A 21,505-nucleotide genomic window follows, 5' to 3' on the forward strand; every position below is an offset into this window, starting at 1 on the left:
TTGGGTTACCAACCACAATGATCACTGTTTTGGCTCATCGGCCTGACACAGGACGCTAATGCAGCCGCAGCATAGTAGACATGAAGTGCGTCAGAACGATGCCGCAAACGTTCTATAACAGGTGCCGCTTAGCTGTTTCGGAGTTGCATTGGGTTGGCTGTACACGAGCGCATTTACATTCATTTCCTACGCCAAGCAATCAAACAGTCAGAAGATTATCAAATTTACGCCGGTACTGCTTATCGCTGCTTATGCGCTGCTTTCGTCACGATTTACAGCCAAAATAGGTCACAACACGTAGCTACACATATCGCATCCGGCAATGCACGTCGCATGCTTGCGCAGCCAAGATAACTTTCTACATACTGTACAGAGTTACTGCTGCACCCGAAGGCTACGGCATATAATGGTGGTTCCCCGTCCTCCTTGTATGAATAACCATCGCGTACATATTTACCAAAACGAGCTAAATCTTCCCAAGTTTTTCGACAGCCCGCGATAACAGCAGATTCAAACAGCACCTTGCCGGCTCGCGAAAGTCAGAGAGGAGGAAATGCTGGCCGCTTGCCAGACCCCTTCCCTTTGCCCGATGTCAAGGTATATTGGTATATCTATAGCTGCGACGAGAGAAGTCCCCGTATAAAGATACCAAAACAATGAACCCGTTTACGTAATAATAATTTCGTAACCTCTTGCCAGATTCCGAGTATATTTATCAACGAACTATGCTTGCCAACCTTTATTTTGTCTAATTTCTTCTGATTACTTCAATAGAGCATCCAGGATAGGTCACCACCACCATCATAAGGTAAAGTTGCTACAAATGCGTGATCTGTTATTGCCATCATCCAAGTTACGTTCGGTCTGCAATGAAACAGAAAAGAAATATTCACATAAGTTAAACATGGAAGAAATCATGACTCGTAATACTCTGCCTATTTATTCATATGCATTCACCTTTTATTCTTTACCTTAATAGGAAGCTTTAACTCCGGCGCTGCTATGTAAATACATGTAAAAGGAGAATTCGTTTTTCTCGGCAACCGCTGCACCAAATTTGGCAAGGTTTGTTGCATTTAAAAGAAAAACTTAAAATCTAGTGACTGTTGGTTTGGAATTTTCGATTTAGGTCGTCAATTTTTTAATAAAAATTGGTAAAAATCAAAAATTATCAAAACACAAACTATCAAGTTTACAACTCTGTAACCCAACAACGAAAAATGACAATACACTTCTGTGAATTGCATCTAATAGCACATCTAAAGCGGACAAAATTGATATGTTACACATGAATATCAAAAAATGTATTAATATGGAAGTACAGATTGCGCAGAACCCTTGTAAACAACTTAACAAATTCATGCAAGATGTAAAATGACATATCGAATTTGTCCGCTTCGAGTGATCTAACGGTTGCCTTTTACAGAACCGCGATATCTGCTCTTGATGCAGAGCTACGAATTTGTAAACTCCGTGCTTCTGGTTTCTTTTTTTTTCAAACCGTCTAATATTTGAAAATTTTTTAAACAAAAGTGAAACAGTAAATCAAAATTGTGTTTCCAACAGTCACTAGAATTTACCTTTCTCTCTCAAATGCAGCAAATTTCATTAAAATCGGTCCAGGGGTTATTTCAGAAAAACGTTTTTGCATTTTATATGTATTTGAATAGGCCGCATCGGAGTTGGGCCCGAGCTAAAGCTTCCTCTTAAGAAGTCTTTTCAGAAATGTTTAAGAATGTATCAATAGAAAATAGTAAACTGCCACCTTTTACGAGGGTAAAGATCATGTACTAAAATAGCGAGGAAGTAAATTCTAGAAAGACGAATCTAAAACAGGTCTATGAAAGTTGGTCGCGGAGGTGGATTGGACGTCAGCTACAAAGAAGTTATTTGTGGCTGCTCAGAGAAAAATATATATTTTTACCTGACATGGACACCCTCATCTGCCCTAACCCTCAGGTGAGAATGAGGTGAGGGGGGGGGGGGCGCACGTTGTGAGGCGAGGGCGAGGGAGGGTGCGGTGACCATGCGAGGTTAAGTGAGGGAAAGGCGATTCACGGCGTTAGAATACAGAAAAAGTCACTCAGATCAGATGCGTGTTGAGCTTAAAGTCGAAAGTTTTGAAGTTCGCTTGCATGAACTTGGGAGCTTGATTTTGCGGAGGCAAATAATAGGCGCTTTGACTGTTTGAGAACGGAGAGTCGGCTGGCTTTATTCAAAAGTAAAAGCAGGTTTGCCGAATGGCTGTGGTGACGCCGCCGTCGGGCCAGCAAGGGGGCAATGACCCGCACGTAGAGGCACTGAGAACGAGGCAAACTGGTATTCCGCGGAGCGGGGACGACGAATATAGCACGGTCGCTACGAACTCCCTGTAGCGCAGATGTACGTCTAGGCCCAGAAGTCATAAATGGCTGCTGATATTAGCTGTAGCTAAAGCTATTGAAGGTTGTTTTTGCGTGTCTATAACTAACACAGCAGAACACCCTTAAGGGGACAAACTGCTTTAGAATAACCTACCGAACCATTTGCGGAACATTGCACAGTGACGGTAATGGTGGCGAACACCGTGAAAATTTGCCAGGAGCGTCCGTACACCATGTTGTTTAAACCATATATGCGGATTTTTTGTATATAGATTATGAGCTTAGCGATCGGGGAATTTTTGCAAATTCGTTTGACCTTAAGGCGATCATATTTTGCCGCTAACAACGTGAGTATCAGAAGAATTAACGAACAATCGTCAATTACCTTTTTTTCAACCCTCGGGACAGTTGCTTAAATGTCAAATATAGAGGAAGTCACATTTTAATGCACCCTCATCTTTTTAATCTTGAAAATTTCACCTAATTAAAAAAATTCATAATCATGTTTCAACCGAAACCGAGCGCAGCGTTAGTGTTATCCATCAGACAGAAACGCCTGATGACGAAAAGCGCGTTGAATTTTGAATATGAACATCCGGCAGATACACGACACGGCGCGTTTTGCCTGGCAAGCATCTGCCGCGATATGCTGCATTAGTATTTGCCGCGACTTGCAATCATTGAAACTTCCTCACTCACATCGTCACAAAGCGTGTTGTCTGACGTAGCTCCGGCGCGCGCTCAGTCTTGATATTGCTTGTGTTCAGCGTTGAAATTCGACTAAGAATATCTCAAATTAGGCGTGATATTCAAGATTTTAAAAAAGTAAGGGCGCAATAAAATGTGTTTATTAATAGTCTTTCTGTAAAGAAATCTGCATGCGGTTTCCGAAGAACGAAAACATCATGTATAATTGCTATCGAAATAATAGTTAAAGAAACAATATATAATGTAACTCACAGCACTCGCAACATGCGCGTTTCCCTAGATCGATTGCGCCAGCGCAGCGCACAGTGCGGCCGCCTTTTTCCTTGCATTCCGGCAGAAAAAAATCTTCATATCGCCTCCCGGTAAACCACGGCACTGTAAAAATAAGTAATTAGAATCACTTTTAAATGGAAAAACTACAAGGTCGAAAGCTTCCGCTGCGGCCACCCCACTCCACCCTCACAGACACAGTTAAAAAAGCACAATAAACATTCCAGAGTGGTGTGGCCATCAAAAGTAAGGGATTAAATATTTTTAAGTTACCATTTTTAACTTTTCCCGGTTTTACCATTGACAGCATATAATAATCATAGTGACACAAATGCCCGCAAAGAAAATAAGAGCTGTGTGACATGATGAAGTGCAAAACTGTGCTGCTTATCGATAAACAGGTATATGACGTAATATTTCTCATTTCATTTGCACGCATTCTAATTGTCAGCTTTGTTCAAATTGCCAAGGTCCATTCTACGTTTTACTTCAGCCTTCAGTATCTGACAAACTGCTCTTTTCTCGATCCTTATGTTCTAATCATCAATTTCTGGTTCTATTCCTTCTTTCGTGAAGAGAAGTGCCCCTTCCGGCGGAGGTCATAAGGTTTAAAGCGAGCTGCTCCAATTGCGCTATATTACAATACACGTAAAACGCAGATAGGTCATAACGAGACAACTACTGGATGGATTTGTAGGAAAGTTGTTGCATTTGACCACGAAAGCTAAATTCTATTAATCAGTGTCGAAGAAGTTGTATTTTGGACCTCGATGCTTTTAAATATTCCCCAAATACTGGTATGTTTAAAATACTTGACGCATAAATTTTACAGGTCTGCAATCCGGCACCAAAAAACCGAAACCGCCTTTCTGTAAAATGCACCTGTTTGAACATCTCAAGTGGGCAAAATTTATATTCAAATTTACAGCTTGCGTGCATTGTTGCAATGCTTAGGAGGGACTCGAAAAAGTCGCACTCAGAAATTAATGGCATATATCAGAGCGATGTATAGCACGTCAACTTTGTCTTCTTTAGACGTATTATTAGGTGCAGTTTAAAAACTGGGATATCGTTTTTTATTGTTCATTCGCGAAGTTGTATACCTGGATTGCTCACAAGAACAATTAGCGCTCACGAAAAGACAATACGGTCTAGCTGAGCGACGGCAAACCACATGCCTTGGTTCTGTCAGCTGCATCATACTCCCATATTTTCACATTTTGTCACACGTTGAGTGGAGCACCCTGTATATAGTACACGTGCATTATTTTAGTGACCACTAGAACGAAAGCAGTCTGTCGTAGGCCAGCCTCCTTGACTTCCCAGATGCAATGAGGAAGATTAGTTTGGGCGAAGACAACCTTTAAAATTGCGGCAGACCCCACCTCACGATGACTGTCGACGGTAGTGCTTTATCATGGAATCCACATAGCGACAGAACACATTGCAGCCTTTGAAATGGATTATGCAAGAGGCGTGTACTGCAGCGGAACTCCTGTTTCGCACTTCCCGTAGGGACACTCGGCGCCATCTAGCACCTCCTCCGCGAAGCCTGCACGTGACCTCCGAAACGTATGGCGCGATGGTGCACGTGTGTGCGCTGAGAAACGCGTCATGCGATAAGTGGGTTCGTCGCGCTTCTTTCTGGACTCGCTGCCCCATTTAGTTAAAAATTATGGGGTTTTACGCGCCAAAACCACTTTCTGATTATGAGGCACGCCGTAGTGGAGGGCTCCGGAAATTTCGACCACCTGGGGTTCTTTAACGTGCACCTAAATCTAAGCACACGGGTGTTTTCGCATTTCGCCCCCATCGAAATGCGGCCGCCGTGGCCGGGATTCGATCCCGCGACCTCGTGCTCAGCAGCCCAACACCATAGCCACTGAGCAACCACGGCGGGTGCTGCCCCATTTAGTGGCACTGCCGAGAAGTCTGCGTGCGGCTTCCGAGACGAGAAGCCTGGCGCATCGGTGCCTGCGAATGCTCAGAATTGTTCCTCCGCTTGCCGCACAATCAGTGGCACATATTCATTGACCGAAGTTGATAACAGCATTGAAACGTAGCACATGCCCAGTGCATTCATGTGGCAAGTTGCTAAAGCGTTGGCGTGACATGCGTTCATTGAAAAAGCACATACCCAGTGCATTTGTGGCGTAGCCTTCAAATGCGTCGGGTTGCTGTCCTTAGAACCCTTGTAACGTGGGCTCGATTCCTCTCAGCATCGGAGAAATTTTAGGCACCTGTTTCGTCAATGTAAGGCGATACATTCCTAGTGGCACATACCTGGTTAGCCCAGGTGGCGTCAAAGATGTTCATTGAAGACCAGCACAGACCAAATGACATCTGCTCAAAAGCCCAAGTCGGCCTAAAGAGTTTCTTCAAACAGCGGGACCTACCCAATCCCACGTTTACAGTGGCCCATTTTTGCGTGAAAGCGGTTCGTTGAAGAGCATGTGCCAATGTGCACGTGTGTACACATTGGCACATGCTCAGTGACCCAAGTGACTCTCAGTGATAGATAGACGTGAAGTTACGCTTCTCTGTCGCCTTTGGTTAGGAGTTGCCTTCACAAAGGCATACTCTACAATAATTGGAGTAACTGAGAGCGCAGCATGCGAGGTCTGTGGCACAGAAGAGGACATCGACCACCTGCTGTGCCACTGTCCACGATACACCCCTGAGAAAAAAGAACTTGCCAAAGCTTTCCAAAACTGGACAATCGGCCACTTTCTGTGCAGGCGCTGTTGGAACACCGCCCCCATCGCCCGTCGGCCCATAAAGCGGTGAAGGCGCTTTTGTGCTTTTATGCGAAGCATATTACGAGAGCTCAACCCAGCTCCTCAGGCGCGGCGGTGTCGCCTTCAATACCACGTGACACCGTGACGTCACGACAGAGGAGAAACGGGGCTCCAACTCGCGCCGTCGCTCACGGCGTCGCGGCGGTATATAAGCAGCTGCGCTTGCCTCTGCTAGACACTCACGAGGTGAGATGCCTCTTGGAGACAGAGCTGCTCGTTGGAATGAGAAGCGAAGGTTGCGGCGTGCTACAGAGACTGATTTTCTAGGTGGCTTTGGCTCAACTCTTGCAAGATGGGCTGGGTGGGAATCGAACCAGGGTCTCCGGAGTGTGAGACGGAGACGCTACCACTGAGCCACGAGTACGATGCTTCAAAGCGGTACAAAAGCGCCTCTAGTGAATGCGGTGTTGCCTTAGAAACGAGCTGTTTCTCAGGCGTGCGTCTCTTGCTCAGGCGCACATTTCGTTGCCGCGCCGAACGCTGCGTTGCGCGACGCTCACCGCGTCCAATGCGGGGCGCGTAGTCGCTGCGCCGAAGCCCATTGTCTTACACCCCTTGGCGGGTCGACGGGAACGCTGTCGCGTTCCACTCTTGAAGGCGAAGCAGAGTAACGCATGAGTTGTTTCTTCGTCTAGCCGAACCAAATATAGCCAAGCAACAGCAGTTCACCAGGCTAAACAGTGGTTCAACAACTAAAATAAAGGCTAGTATTCTTCGCATCCTGGGCTTAACCTCAGCTAAGCCACAGCCATTTTTAAGGACGACGGGCTTGTGCGACCATCTGTGACTTTTAATGTAATTTCTGTAAGGCCACACACGTCAGCGAACTCACCGCAATTTCCTTCCTTCCTCTCTCTCCCTGTTATCTTTGTTTTCCCCCATTCCCCCGGTGTAGGGTAGCCAACCGGATGTTATTCTGGTTAACCTCCCTGCCTTCTACTTATGTCTTCCCCTCCTCCTCCTCCCAGTGATAGACAGACAGACAGACAGACCCCGAAAAGTGTGTGAAAAGGGAAGCGTCGACGCCAAAGAAGACAAGGTCGATGTACATCCGTGAGCAAAAGTATACCGACCAGGATTTGCGCCTTAAAACTAATTTTCTCCTCTTTCTCTGAATGTAACTTGAAATTAAAGACTGTATTACAAGTTTTATAGTACACTCGTGAGTTTCCATTGATCAGTGTTAATTACGAAGAAATTCAGTTTTTTCGACGACCCTGGAGTCCGTTTACTTCTGCTTACGGGTGTACACGATTGTTCAAATGATTCCATGAATAAATGTTGGTTATATGTATATAGTAGGGCTCTTTCTCATGTTTATTAATAATCTAATTCCTATGTTAATCGTATTCTATTTCACGTTTAATTACGATGTTGCGCATAGGGTCTCCTTGGCCGTCCTGCAAGGTAGGAGACGGTCGTTGTTTTTTTTCAGAGAGTCTCAGTAGCCACGTGTTTGTCTTGGGCGGCTCTCTTCCACTAGGGCCCCTAAGCGCTGCTCCATATCTTCCGGCTTCTGCCGAGTAGAATACAAATCATGCATTTGGACGCGAGGGGCTACGCGAGCTATCTCCATCATAGCATCCTTAAAGGTATTGCAGTGGAACAGTCGTTCAATTTTCTTCAGCTTCCACAGACTTGTTGTGTCTCACTGCTCAAATAAATGCTGATATAATCATTTTTCAAGAAACTTGGCAAGCCCCGGGGAAAAGATTTCATCTAAGAATGTATCGCTCTTTTCTTTTAGATCGGTCTACAAGAGGCGGTGGATTACTAACATTAGTGTCAACCAGAATGGGCCACAAAGCTAAAATAGCATTAAAACTTCTTTCCACTGAATTCGGAATTCTAGTAATAACCGTAAGTATACTTTTATGTCACTCATTTTGCACCGGGAACGTATAGGATCTTTCAGCGGCTCACGACACACGACCTCTGGAAAGTGTAATGTCTACTAGGTGCAATGCTGTTAAACTGGCGGTTGACTTGGACTCTCATTATCTGGCATGGGGTTTGAAAATACATCCTTGTGGTACTCTACTGTGGCATTGGTCACACGACAATAATCAATCTCTTATGTCAATATTTAGGACATCCTACATTTGTTAGATGTTTAGCGGCTTCCGCTCTAGAATCGACATTCTCAGGGTCAGGTCTTTGCGTGTCCTCTCGGTCGACTGTTAACTATGCCACAAATAGTGACCACATTCCGGTGACTTCGGAAATTATGTGCCCGGTGACGTACTTAGTATCTCAGGCACGAACATTGGCCAATTACATTGAATTTCAAAGTAATTTGTGGTCATCATTGACTACCCTGTCTGAAGCGAGTTCTAAGCAAAAGGCATTAAGCATTTGCTCTTTCTTAAAGGCGTTCCGTAGGAAAGCTGAATTTAAGGTTCACGCAATTGAAGATAAATCCTAGTCAAGCTTTAGTGCTTGTAATGTTTTGCTGTCACGTAATGTTGCACAATAGGTGTTACACTTAAATTGCATACTTTAAATCGCTTTTATGGGTTATCTAAGGGGCATGCGGAGATAAGATTTGGGACAAGGAGTGCTAAGGAACTAAAGGCGATATTTGCAAAATTTCAAAGTTGTGAAATAATTAGCACAATCATAATGGCCAAACTTTTAAAAAATCCGCCTTGAAGAATCAATTACATAACTAAGGCCCTAAAAATTGTTGATACTGTAAGTTTGTTGCAAATAAAGTTAAACATACTGTGTCGAGAGCAAAATATGAATATGACAAAGAATGCTGGTTTTCTTGCCAAACCCAATAAGAGACGCGTGCTATTCGGCTTTCTTAGACATAGACTGAACAACAGTCGATCAGGGATGCGCAGAGCCACCTTGGTTTCAATCTCTTGTATGTATGTACGCCCCGTCTTGGAATTCGAGTGTTTAATGAACTCTGGGGCGCGTGCATATGTGCTTCGCCCTCTTGTTCTTTGATAAAAGCAGACATTAAGGCTGTGTTTAGGGCTACCTAAATCTAGAGGTATGGATGGAAACAACTTTATTTTGAATCCGGCAAATTTGACGACCCGGGCTCAGGTCTCCCATGAGGGGACTTCGAGGCCTTGCCTCGTAGCCGCCTACTCGGGCTTGCTGGACAGCCCACTCTCGCGTCTTGAGGTTGGAGCTGCGCAGAGCGGCGGCCCACTTCGACGCAAAAGCCCTCGGAGCTGCTGCCATTGTAGCTGATGTAACACGACACTCCCACAACATGTGTGAAAGCGTTGCTCTAGTTTCCTGACATAATTTGCAAAGAGCAGTCGGGTATTGCGCGGGGAAAATGTGCTGCAGTCGCACCGGACTGGGGAATGTTTGTGCTTGCAATTGTCGCCAGATGACTGCCTGGCGACGCTTCAGCATGGGGTGAGGTGGGGGCAGCAACCGCCTGCCTAGCTGGTAGTGCTTGGTGATGTCATTGTACCTGACCAGGTGTTCTCCCGTGTTTTGAACCAGGAGTTCTGAATTCGAAGAGGCGGTCTCTGATTCTGCGCGGCGGGTCAGTTCTCGCGCAGAGCGGTGTGATACCTCGTTCAAGTTAGGGGGCCGTCATAGGTAGGGGGGAGGGGGGGGGGGCAACGTGTGCTGGAAATCACATGATCACGGTGTTATCGAAATGCTGTCGACCAGCTTTCCTTAGAATCTGGAGAGCTTCGGAGGAAATGCACCCCCGCGCGTAATTGTGAACTGCGGATTGTGAGTCGCTAAGAACTACCTCGCAGAGGGGGTTAGTAAGCGCAAGCGCAATCGCTACCTCTTCCGCTGTTTCGGGGTATTCCGTTGCGACACTACACGCGTGCGTAAGCCGGGAGCTGACGTCTACGACTACCGCCGTGAACCGTTGTTCTCGTGTGTATTCTGCGGCGTCTGCAAAGCGCGTAGTCCTCTTTCCACCCAAGGAGCGCAGCAGTGCCTTGGCACGGGCCTGGCGTCGGCCCCGATTAAATTCGGGGTGCATGTGTCGAGTGATAGGGGTGACAAACAGCGTGTCGCTGAGGTCGAGTGGAATGACCTGTTTCTGACCATGTTGGACGTGGTAGATGAGGCCGAGTTTCTGCGGGATGTACCGGCCCGTGGCTGCCAGAGACATGCGTTCGAGTTGAGAGGTTCTTTGCGCATCCACGATTTCCTCAAGCGTGTTGTATACCCCCAGCTGTAGCAGACGAGCAGTGCTTGTGGACTCCGGTAGGCCAAGGGCAATCTTGTAATTGTTGCGTATAAGGGTGTTGATTTTCTCCCTTTCGGTGACACTCCAGTTGTGGAAGGCCACCACATAAGTGATGTGACTGATTGCGAAAGAGTGTATAAGTCGCATGACACTGTCCTCCTTCATGCCCGTGTGCTTGTTTGTAATGCGTTTGATCAGGCGGGTAGCCGCTGTAACCTTGCCTTCGATTGTGCGAATAGCTTCTATGTTTGACACGTTGGCTGTTATATGCATGCCTAGGATGCGTATCTTCGGGACTCGGGGAATGCAGGAGCCGTCTTGCATATAGAGGATTATGTCGTCACATTGGTGCAATTCGGCTGTAGGCTTGGTCCGGCGGCGCGGGCGGTAGACGAGCAGCTCCGAATTGAGTGGCGATAGTCGGAGACCTGTGTCTTGGAGGCAGGTTTCGACTGCAGAGACCGCTGCTTGTAAAATGCATTCTATCTTACCGTCACTGCCCTTGTTGACCCACAGGGTGACGGCATCTGCATACAAGGCATGATGGAGGCCATCGATCTCGTCGAGGTAGGCTGGGAGACCCAGCATCACGAGGTTGAAAAGGAGCGGGACCGACCCTTGTGGAGTGCCGGTGCTTCCTAATGTGTGTTCGTCGTATGTCGTGCTGCCGATCGCGAGGGTGACTGTGCGGCGCGACAGGAAGTCTCTGACTTAGTTGTAGCTTCTCTCACCCAAGTTGAGCTTGTTTATGCGGCTCAGGATTGCTGCATGTGCTACATTGTCAAATGCATTTTCCAGATCTAGGCCGAGGATGGCCCCGTTGCCACTAGTTGGGTCATTGATAATCTTGTGGTAGTGCTGGAGCATGACGTCTTGAGTGGAGAGGTGTGACCGGAAGCCCATCATAGTGGGTAGGTAAGCTCCAGTGTCCTCCAGGTGGTGGTTCATGTGAGAGAGGAACGCGTGCTCCATCACCTTGCCAACGCAGGATGTGAGGGAAATGGGCCGAAAGTGATCGAGGCTGGACGGCTTGCCTTGCTTCGGTATCAGGACTGCCTTAGAGCGTTTCCACGCCTCTGGGATGGGATGGAATCTATGGGTAGGCCAGAGGACCTACAACTACATCAAAGATTTCCTCAGCCACTGCATAGCGGAACTAAGGATAGGGAAACTACAATCGGACAAAATTCCTCTCGGAAGTCATGGCGCACCGCAGTGATCAGTCTTGTCCCCCTTCTTTTATTTAGCAATGATCCGATTACCGGAACAACTTAATCAGATTACAGATCTATACCACAGTCTGTATACCGACGACATCACCCTGTAGGTGGTTAAAAGTAACGATGGATGTATAGAAACCAAGCTACAACAAGCTGCAAGCACGGTTGAAAAGTAACTGACAGAGGCCTCGCCTGCTCCCCACAAAAATCAGAACTCTTCCTACTCAGAACCTCTACAAACCGCAAATCCGATACTGGACCTCTCCCAGAGATCACTGTGCAAGCTGAAGGAGTCGCGATCCCGGTGGTGAACACCATCCGTGTACTCGGCCTCTTCATGCAAGCCCACGGGCGCAACGGCAAAACCATTCATAAACTAGAAGCGTGCGTCCAGCAGAAGAGGCGCCTCATCTAAAGAATTGCCAACCGACACACTCGCTTGAAAGAAGCCAACTTCATATGGTTGGTAGAAGCCTTCGTGCTCAGCCGCATCACCTACATCGCCCCGTACCTTTGGCTCCTCAAAGCGGCTGAAAAAGAGAAAATAGAGGGAATTATCCAGAGGGCCTAGAAACTGGCTCTTGGGCTACCTATAAGAACGGCCAACGCTAAGTTGCCAGCCCTAGGTGTGCACAATACACTCGATGAACTTGTGGAAGCGCTCCTTATATCTCAATACGAAAGATAAGCTCAGAGTGCCGCCGGGCGAAAGATCCTCCGGAACCTCGGCATCAACTATGAGCCGATGCAAAGCACTAAAGCAGACATTGCTCATGATCAGAGGCCTCATCTCAAAGTTAATCCACTCCCTAAAAACATTTACTCCGAATTCCACAAAGGAGGGCCGAATAGTCCAAAGCCGTGCATCAGAAATTGCACATCTTCAAAGACGTCGTCTATGTTGACGCAGCAGCATACATAGAACGTACCTGTACGTCCCTCGCAGTGGTGGACTCCTCAGGTGAAATGCGCGCTAGTGGCTCAGTTTGAACCAGAAGCATTGGAACCGTGGAAGAGGCGGCTATCGCTCTGGCAATAGCCTCCACACATTTTCATCACATTATTATCGATTCCAAAGCAGCAATAAATAATTTTGCGAAAGGTCGGGTTTCGGCTCCCGTAAAACATATACTAGACACCAACCAACACCCACGACCAATCCAAATCATTTGGCAACAGCCCACTCCTCCTTAACCGGCAACGATGCCGCCCACACCGCCGCTCGAGGACTCGCCAACCGAGCACGCAGACGGCTCATGCTAGGATCAGCGAGGGATCGCATGCTAGGATCACATGGTCAGCTACCAGGAAATAACTCAGCACTAGGGCTCCCCGTCTCGACACGGGAGGTGCCCTCTACACCTTGACGAACAGTCCGGTGTCATTCAGGCCCCTTTTCGGAAATATAATTTAACCACCACCACCACCACAGGAGGCTGATTACGAGAAAGCGTTTGATTCTGTCGAAACCTCAGCAGTCATGGAGGCATTACGGAATCAGGGTGTAGACGAGCCGTATGTAAAAATACTGAAAGATATCTATAGCGGCTCCACAGCCACCGTAGTCCTCCATAAAGAAAGCAACGAAATCCCAATAAAGAAAGGCGTCAGACAGGGAGATACGATCTCTCCAATGCTATTCACAGCGTGTTTACAGGAGGTATTCAGAGACCTGGATTGGGAAGAATTGGGGATAAAAGTTGATGGAGAATACCTTAGTAACTTGCGATTCGCTGATGATATTGCCTTGCTTAGTAACTCAGGGGACTAATTGCAATACATGCTCACTGACCTGAAGAGGCAAAGCAGAAGAGTGGGATTAAAAATTAATCTGCAGAAAACTAAAGTAATGTTTAACAGTCTCGTAAGAGAACAGCAATTTACAATAGGCAGCGAGGCACTGGAAGTAGTAAGGGAATACATCTACTTAGGGCAGGTAGTAACGGCAGATCCGGATCATGAGACAGAAATAATCAGAAGAATAAGAATGGGCTGGGGTGCGTTTGGCAGGCATTCTCAGATCATGAACAGCAGGTTGCCATTATCCCTCAAGAGGAAAGTGTATAATAGCTGCGTCTTACCAGTACTCACCTACGGGGCAGAAACCTGGCGGCTTACGAAAAGGGTTCTACTCAAATTGAGGACGACGCAACGAGCTATGGAAAGAAGAATGATAGGTGTAACGTTAAGGGATAAGAAAAGAGCAGATTGGGTGAGGGAACAAACGCGAGTTAATGACATCTTAGTTGAAATCAAGAAAAATAAATGGGCATGGGCAGGACATGTAATGAGGAGGGAGGATAACCGATGGTCATTAAGGGTTACGGACTGGATCCCAAGGGAAGGGAAGCGTAGCAGGGGGCGGCAGAAAGTTAGGTGGGCGGATGATATTAAGAAGTTTGCAGGGACGGCATGGCCACAATTAGTACATGACCGGGGTTGTTGGAGAAGTATGGGAGAGGCCTTTGCCCTGCAGTGGGCGTAACCAGGCTGATGATGATGATGACCACCACAGGTTAGCCAGGGCATGTATACACGCCAGCACACAAATCCCTTAACAAGCAACAAGAAGTAGCTTGGAGGCGACATCGTACAAACACCTACTCCAACCCCGCAACCAGGGGTGTAGCCAGAGGGGAGGGGGGGGGGGGGGGCTTATGGGGCTTCAGCCCCTCCTTTTCCCCCCGAAATTTTTTTCGTGCTGTCATGCACCGCCGACCAAAACAACCCCGGCGCCGGAAATCATTCTGGATTTTATGTCTTTCGCATTGAAAAAGACATTTCGCCACGAACATTGTGAACTCGGACTGAATTTCGTGGCAACGCCTATGCACCTGGAGTCACATAACGCAAGGAGCCCCAACCGAGCACAAAGCTTCGGGGGCGTCTTGATGGCGAACGGGCTCGTCGCGGCACCTCGAGGAGGCGGTGGAATGTACGGAGCACATGTATTTCAATTCCGAATCTTCATGGGTGTAAAGTTCTCATAAAATTTTGATGCGAAGTGTGCACTGACAATTCTAAAGTCTTGCTTTAGATTTTCAATCCCGGAACTTTGTGGGTTTAGTGTTATAAAAATTTGACGCCAAAGATGCATTGACGTTTCTGGAGTCGTACGTCGGACCACACAACGATAGAAGCCAAATCAAGACACTATCAGACAAGTTGACAAAGCATGCAGCGAGGTTCGATGATACAAAGCGTTGTAGTGCTTCACTTGTGCCATCATGTCACAGAAAAGAATATTGACATATTTTTCACCTGCGCCAAGGCATCTATGTGAAGACACTAAAGCCAGCAAAGGAAACTACGTTCTTATATTTTTTCCATTTTGACTTTTATTCGTGAGGACACGTTGAGCGTCTTCAATTTTTCTTGTTCTCGCTACCCGCGGGCTGCCACAGCCAGCCAGAGCGCATGCGTTTTTCTTGTGTTGTCGCGAACACCGTGCGACGCAGTTCGGACAGCAATCGTTTATCTCTGACAGAGTGGATTTTGGCCTGGCAGGGTTTTAGACGCTTTCTGGCTAGGAGACGAGAAAAAGAAACAATGCATTGTCGCTCGAAGCCATCACTAACTCGACGGATTGCAACGCGTTCGCTTGAGCTCAACCTCTTCGGAAAATTTTGCCTCGCCGGTGTACGATACCGAGCGGTATGCGTATGGTTCTCTGTGGACCAAGCGTCTCACGTTTTGTTCGATATTCCTTCAGTAGCCATACTAGGTGCCCAAATGAAACCGAAAATAACTGCGCATGATTTAGCTGCATTGCATAGACGTATGGCTGCAAAAGAGGAAGTAGAACAGCGTGAAAGGTGTTTACTTGAGTGCGCCGATTGTGTTTACAAAAGTGCTGCGAATCGCAATTGTGTGGATAAAAATTGTTCAATTCAGCGTATTGTAACCTACTTCAAGCAGAAAGACCTGTGCCTGCTGCAAGCAGACAAAGATGGCGGCTTCTTTGTTTTGCCTAAACGTACTTTTAAAGAAGAAGTGGTCATTGCCATTAACAAAAATTGTAATAATTATTGCTGTTGTAAGTATTAATTGTAGAGTCTTTAAAAGGGCTAAATACAGTCCGACGTAGCTATAGAGCGCACCCGCACACGTTACGTCACGTTGGCGAGAACAACAGCGTCTATAGTTCACCGACGGCTCGACCCACTGGCGGATGCGGCCAACGTGCTCCGACGGGCCCGGCGTCTAACGACACTATCCCGCTTACGTATATATAGGCATTTCGCAGTACTAAAATCCCTAATGCGACACGCACTCCTACGTGCCGCAAAGCACTTGCATGCTGCGTACATATCGTTATGGTGGAGTACTAAAACTGTTTAGAGTCCATGTCCAAAAAATGAGTAGGTGACAGTGTGTGTGTTTATGGTCGCCCGCCAGTGGTTCCATTATTTTGTATAGCAGCCAGAGCGCGTAATTCAAGGCATCACTGACTCGCGTAAGGCCCGCGCCGAGTCAAAATTTCAAAGAAGTATCTCCCATTCTCCCCACGTGGGAGAATAGGAAGATGGTGACAGAAACCAACCTAGGGAACGCTGGAGTTACAGTGACACGCGGTCACATACTTTCACATAAGCCTGTCGTGCTTGAAAAAACTGAGCAGAGCTTTTAACGTACGCTGCGTACATTTTTTGCAATGTATTGAGGACTGTAAGTGCGCGGATTTATTGAAATCAAACCTGCCAATACAGGATGGTCTTTTACTGCGTTTTTAATCTAACGCCATAAAACTAGCGATAAGATCAAAACGATCACAACTCTATTTTGAAATGGCACTATACTATGCGCCTTTAGATCTAGAGTACTTTAACACAGGCGTAATTTTGTGCATAAAATAAATATGATGCAGAGAAATGAGCCGACAATTTTCATAATAATCAAAGTATTATCCGCGACTATTTCTACATCATAACATTCGTAAATGACTTTTTATTTCTGATAATTTTACCATTACGCCGTGACCACGCATCAAAAATGAATTCAAATTTTCGAGTGGAAGCAAATACTCACGGCACTTGCGCATAGGTCTGTGCCCACCAAAAGTAAAGAAGAGAATTCCCGTGTCTTGATATTCCTCTCTACAATCCATCTCATTGTCTCTGTAACATTGCTGATAATGTTCGTTGGTCACTGGAACAAAAATTGCCTTCAGAAATTTTATCTATAGCCTGTAACTGCGGAGGGGCCAACTGCACAAACGCTCAGAAGAGCGAGTGTCGGTGACTCGCATGTGGTAGACATGTATATCGACTAAAAAACTAAGATGTAATCAAATAAATGAATGTAATGAAAATATGTAAACCAAATTTACAGAAGCCCACTTTCCTCTCATTCTATCGCGTAGCTTTTGTGACTACCACTATATCCAATGTTTTTTTTTTTTTTAGAATGTTTGGTGCTGCTGCCAAGGTTGCGCTTGCCTAATTCTCAGCTTGACCTATTCCTGCTGGTATAGATATATCATCCCCAGATGATATATCGAACAACGGTAACTGCATAGCCAGCAGCGGCATTCTCTTAATATTTATTAGTGCGCGTCACCGCAGCGTCTCACTTATATTGCTTCTGTTAGACTTGAGCTTAGGCCGTTGAAGCCGGAACGGCAACATTGCGGGATGCATGAGCATGTAAAAGAATTCACAAGGGACACATTTTTCAGGATTTTGGAGACGCGGAATCGGAACAGGAAGTGCTGCGAAATTTGGACGCAGTTAGTTCACCGGAAAAAGCAGTTCGCCTTACCTTTTTGAAGTGAAAATTTGATCTTTCGAGCATTCAATAGCTAAAAAAAAAAACAACTTATAATCCCCAGCGCGTTTATATTTGCGGTACTTTCTGACGAATCGGTAAAGCTAGTTTATCAGTTACGTGTATCTTTCTTTTCCTTTTTTTTGTGGAACGAGCATCGAGTGACACTCCTGTTTCTTGCGCAGTACTTCCAGTTCACTTCCTGATAAGAAAGGGGATGCAATTCAAAATAAACCAGAAAATAGTTGAGTTCAGTTGATATAGAAATCAGTTGAGATTTACTGAAGTATCTGGAGTAATTAGAAATGATAAGAAATCACTGATTACCACAAATCAAAACACAGAATCGTAGACACTAGAGACCCGCCATGTGAGCACGACATTGGCGAAATTCCTGGAATCCCGGAAGTAGAAAGCGGAATGACGTCACTAATTACGTCGAAGACAAGGTGGCATGATATTTTACCGGCTAATTAATGGAAAACAGTTGCCTGGCATAGACTGAGCATCTGCCTAGCAGAGCGGATGTGACGTCACTCCTTCCTTTCTCGCTTTTCCTATCCTTGCGCTTACCTGTTCGCTCGCTCGCTTGCTAGCTAGCAACAGCTCCGCGCGCGCGCTCGTTATATGCTACGATGTCAGCCCCGGAGAGAGCGCGTAAGGTGCGCTTCGTGTAAGGTAGCGACATCTGCCGCGCGCGCCGCCTAGGAAGTTCCTGTAGCAGGCAGCGCCCAAGCTAAACCGCGGCGCCGCGGCATTCGTGAGGTGAAAAAATATCTGCACACGCGCGGAAATAAAACGCTGCTAGTTCCTGACTGTGGTGAAAAACAAAAAAAAGGGCCCGAACTGCTAAATCTAGTCCTTCAATTTCAAATGAGCTCTGAAAGAAAAACGCTCAAGAGAGCGTAATGAGGGCTTGATCACCTCGATTCCGCGTGTTTACCTTTCGTTCGTTCGCGCTCAAGCACCGCGCGAGCCTTGGTGATTGCTTGCGCTTAACCCGTTTGCTCTGTGAATTATTTCGCTTGTAAGTGTGCTGCGTACACATAGCGGTTACTTTGAACGAATAATTCGTGTAAAAAAGAAGGCTGACAGTCGCTTGGACAGAAAAACTTTCGACATAACGTCGCTGAAACGTGCGACCCTCACGGCAACTAAACAACATCCTGCATATGTGTTGTGTAAACGAGTGCGTCAACAGTCTTCTTGCCACTGAGTGTGTCTGTCGTGTAGCGATTACACGACGACTGTTGTGTTTTGTGATTCAGTGCTAGGAGCCAGTGCAACTGTCATGACATTCTGAAGCGGAGGTATGGATCGTGTCAGCGAGTCTCCTCGATCGTGTTCGGGCTGCCAGCGCGATCTAATCTCGCGGCCCACCGACATTGAGCGTAGTGTGTGCGCGTGTGTGAATGCGGTTGACTGTTCTCGTGAACCGTGCGACGTCGCCACGTAAACTTGAATCATGACGCGCATTGTTGTGTTTATGCCATTTCGCCTCCGTGCACCGTCAAAGCCCCGTAAGAATTAGAGGGCCCTTATACGAAACGCGCGCGGATTGACCTAGCTATTATTGCACTATGTTTTGCTGGCAATCCGTGTGTCGCTTCTGACGTTTTTCTTATGTTAATTTGAAGTTGTGTGTTTTTCATCCGTAAAATAGCATCGCCTATTACTGGAACATCATCGAGCGTAAGGGAAACTTGTAAGGAACGAGCTCGCAGCTGTATGTAATATACTTTGATACATTGTATTATACTTTATTATTTGATGGCCAGTAGCAGTGGCTATGCAGTGTTTGTTTTTAAAAGCAGAGGAATGCAGGCACTTAGGAATATATTTATTCACATATGCAATGCACAAAATACGATTAGGATATGCAGAGTTGGAAATGACTTTTTGGACATATTGTAAGGCGCAGTTAACAACGCGCGCACAAACACAGGAAAGTGTAAAAGTAGAATTCGCTGCTGAAATTTGTGTTTTCTTATCGCACGTAACGCAATGCGGATATTTGTCAGTGAGTTAATGCGCTTCTGTCCCCCTATTTACTTTCATGCTAGGTCATACTGTACTTGCTAAGTCAACGGGCTCATATTGCACTAAAATCGATAATCTCCACAGACTTCGGCCGTCAACATTCATGCGCGCGAACGAAATGCTATCGTAGCTCTGCACACACAGGTGTATAGTTTCTCTCGCACCTTCGTATCGCTCTACGTTACTTTCCTCGCATAGTCATGCAGTTCCCGACGCTTCAGTTTTTCCGTCCAATTCTCTGCAAGCATACTTTTCTTCTGGTTAGGTTCTGGTTGCCACGCGGGATGCAAAATAACTTCTTGCCATCCTTCGTCCGGTTTCGGCATCCAAACGCACAGCAACAAGGCATTTCGGCCCTCCCTGAACAAAATTGTCGCAGCAATGTGCATAGCACAACAGGCGAAACACGCGCACTTCGCCCGGCGCACAGGAACTTTCATAGCGGCAAAGGAGCGGAGCATGGTCACATGTCACCGATCAGCCTATCGATGGCGTCGTCGGCAGGATCAAAGCCTTTCTCTACTTCAAGATTGCGTGCGTCTAAATGTCGTACAATAATCCCTCACGTGACCTGATCCTAGGTACCTAGGGACAGGATCATTTAGGGATTTTTGAGAAGGCGCGATGGTGCCACGAGCAATGCCATGGCATCTTTGTATAGGTGTTCTGCGGTGTCATGTTCGTTCTCGGTGTGATATGACCGCGCGCTGTTCAACGTTGCTTATGTGTGTGCTTGCGTAGCTTGTGTGTTGGCTGTAGGTTTTGTTTTACTTGGCAGAAAGCCGTAAGTAGTGGTGGTGTGGCAGTGCGGCTTTGGCCTCGGTGAGCTCTGGTAGTACAGAATCTGCGTTGTGTGATCTGTACTTCCTTGACAACTCAGCGGTGGTGACAATTGAAATGTCGAAGTGGCCTAGCGCATCGGCAGCGCGGTTCAGTGAACCGCGATGTGGCGTCGCCGTGTCCGCCTTTGCTTAACGAACATCGAAGGATGTGATGCTAGCTAGTCATGTAAATTCGACTACGTCGAACGCCCATTGTTCAGTGCTGAATGCGTGGTTGGTGTGCTGTGCTTGTAACGAAGGGCGCAGCCGGGCAGTGAAAGTGGTCGTGGAGCAGAGTGGCTTAGGGGCTCCATTTGCGCGTTCACAGACATGTGCTCCCGTTTTGGTCTCATTAGCGGCTGTCGCGGGATTGTGGTACGCTCTTTGCCTAGTATGAAGTTTACGATGTATGAAGTTAAGTTTAAGGGTATTGGTAAGTTCTGATGAACGAGACTGACAAACAAAAGACAGCGTTCGATACCCCAGACGAACTTTATGAATTTAACGTGATCCATTTTGGCCTTTCTAACGCTCCAGCCACATTTGGGCGCATGATAGACAATGTTCTTCGTGGACTAAAATGGGAGACCTGCCTCTGTTCTGCGGATGATATTGTCATCTTCTCCTCTAACTTCAGCCAACATCTTCAACTATTAGACGAAGTTATCGAGTACCTTGCAAATGCCGGTCTCCAGATCAACCCAAAAATTTCACATTTGGAAGCAAAAGTATAAAAGTATTGGGCCACGTCGTCTGAAAGCATGGCATCTAGCTAGACCCCAAAAAGGTTACTGCTGTTCTCCAGTTTCCTCGTCCACAACAGCAGAAAGATTTACGCAGATTCCTCAGCCTGGCGCCCTATTTTCGCCGATTTATCCACAGTAGTGGCTCCTCTACCCAAGCTACTGGTTACCGTTGCCTCTTTCACATGGCCTGAAGACTGCGAGTCGGCCTTTCAAGCTCTCAAGCAACACCTTACATCTGAACCAGTGCTTCGCCGCTTCGATAAGAGAACCCCCACCATACTCCATATTTACGCAAGCGCGAAACTTATTGGAGCAGTACTTCTGCAATGTAATGGGGCCTCTAAATAACAAGGCATAGCATACGCCAGCCGAAAACTTTCTCCAGCTGAGTGGAACTACACCATCACAGAGCAAATGTGCCTGGCTATTGTTTGGTTGGTTCAGAAATTTCACCCATACCTTTACGGCCGCCACTTCATCGTCGTCACCGACCACCATGCTCTGTGTGTGTGTTCACATCGAAACTTGCGTCATTGCTGAGCTCATACACGTAAATTGACATATTTAACCTTCATCCACCCACAGCT

At 46.7% G+C, this 21,505-nt stretch overlaps 1 protein-coding gene across 4 annotated transcripts in view; it reads right to left on the reverse strand.

Moving 5' to 3' along the window:
* Window positions 1-727: 727 nt before the first annotated feature.
* The window catches only part of LOC139047354 (uncharacterized), a 121,673-nt gene continuing 100,895 nt past the window's right edge, over window positions 728-21,505 (reverse strand). For 2 of the 4 annotated variants that reach the window (XR_011507112.1, XM_070521179.1), the window contains exons 3-5: window positions 16,574-16,693; window positions 3,324-3,446; window positions 728-864 (exon numbers count right to left, since the gene is read on the reverse strand). Coding sequence is in view for 1 of the 4 variants with exons in the window: in XM_070521179.1 (XP_070377280.1) it covers window positions 854-864; window positions 3,324-3,446; window positions 16,574-16,693 (254 nt within the window). In the remaining 3 variants the exon portion in view is untranslated. The remainder of the gene's footprint in view (window positions 865-3,323; window positions 3,447-16,573; window positions 16,694-21,505) is intronic. The other 2 variants (XR_011507113.1, XR_011507111.1) reach the window with 1 other exon arrangement.

The sequence above is a fragment of the Dermacentor albipictus genome, chromosome 7, assembly GCF_038994185.2.
Source record: "Dermacentor albipictus isolate Rhodes 1998 colony chromosome 7, USDA_Dalb.pri_finalv2, whole genome shotgun sequence".
Classification (NCBI taxonomy): Eukaryota; Metazoa; Arthropoda; class Arachnida; order Ixodida; family Ixodidae; genus Dermacentor; species Dermacentor albipictus.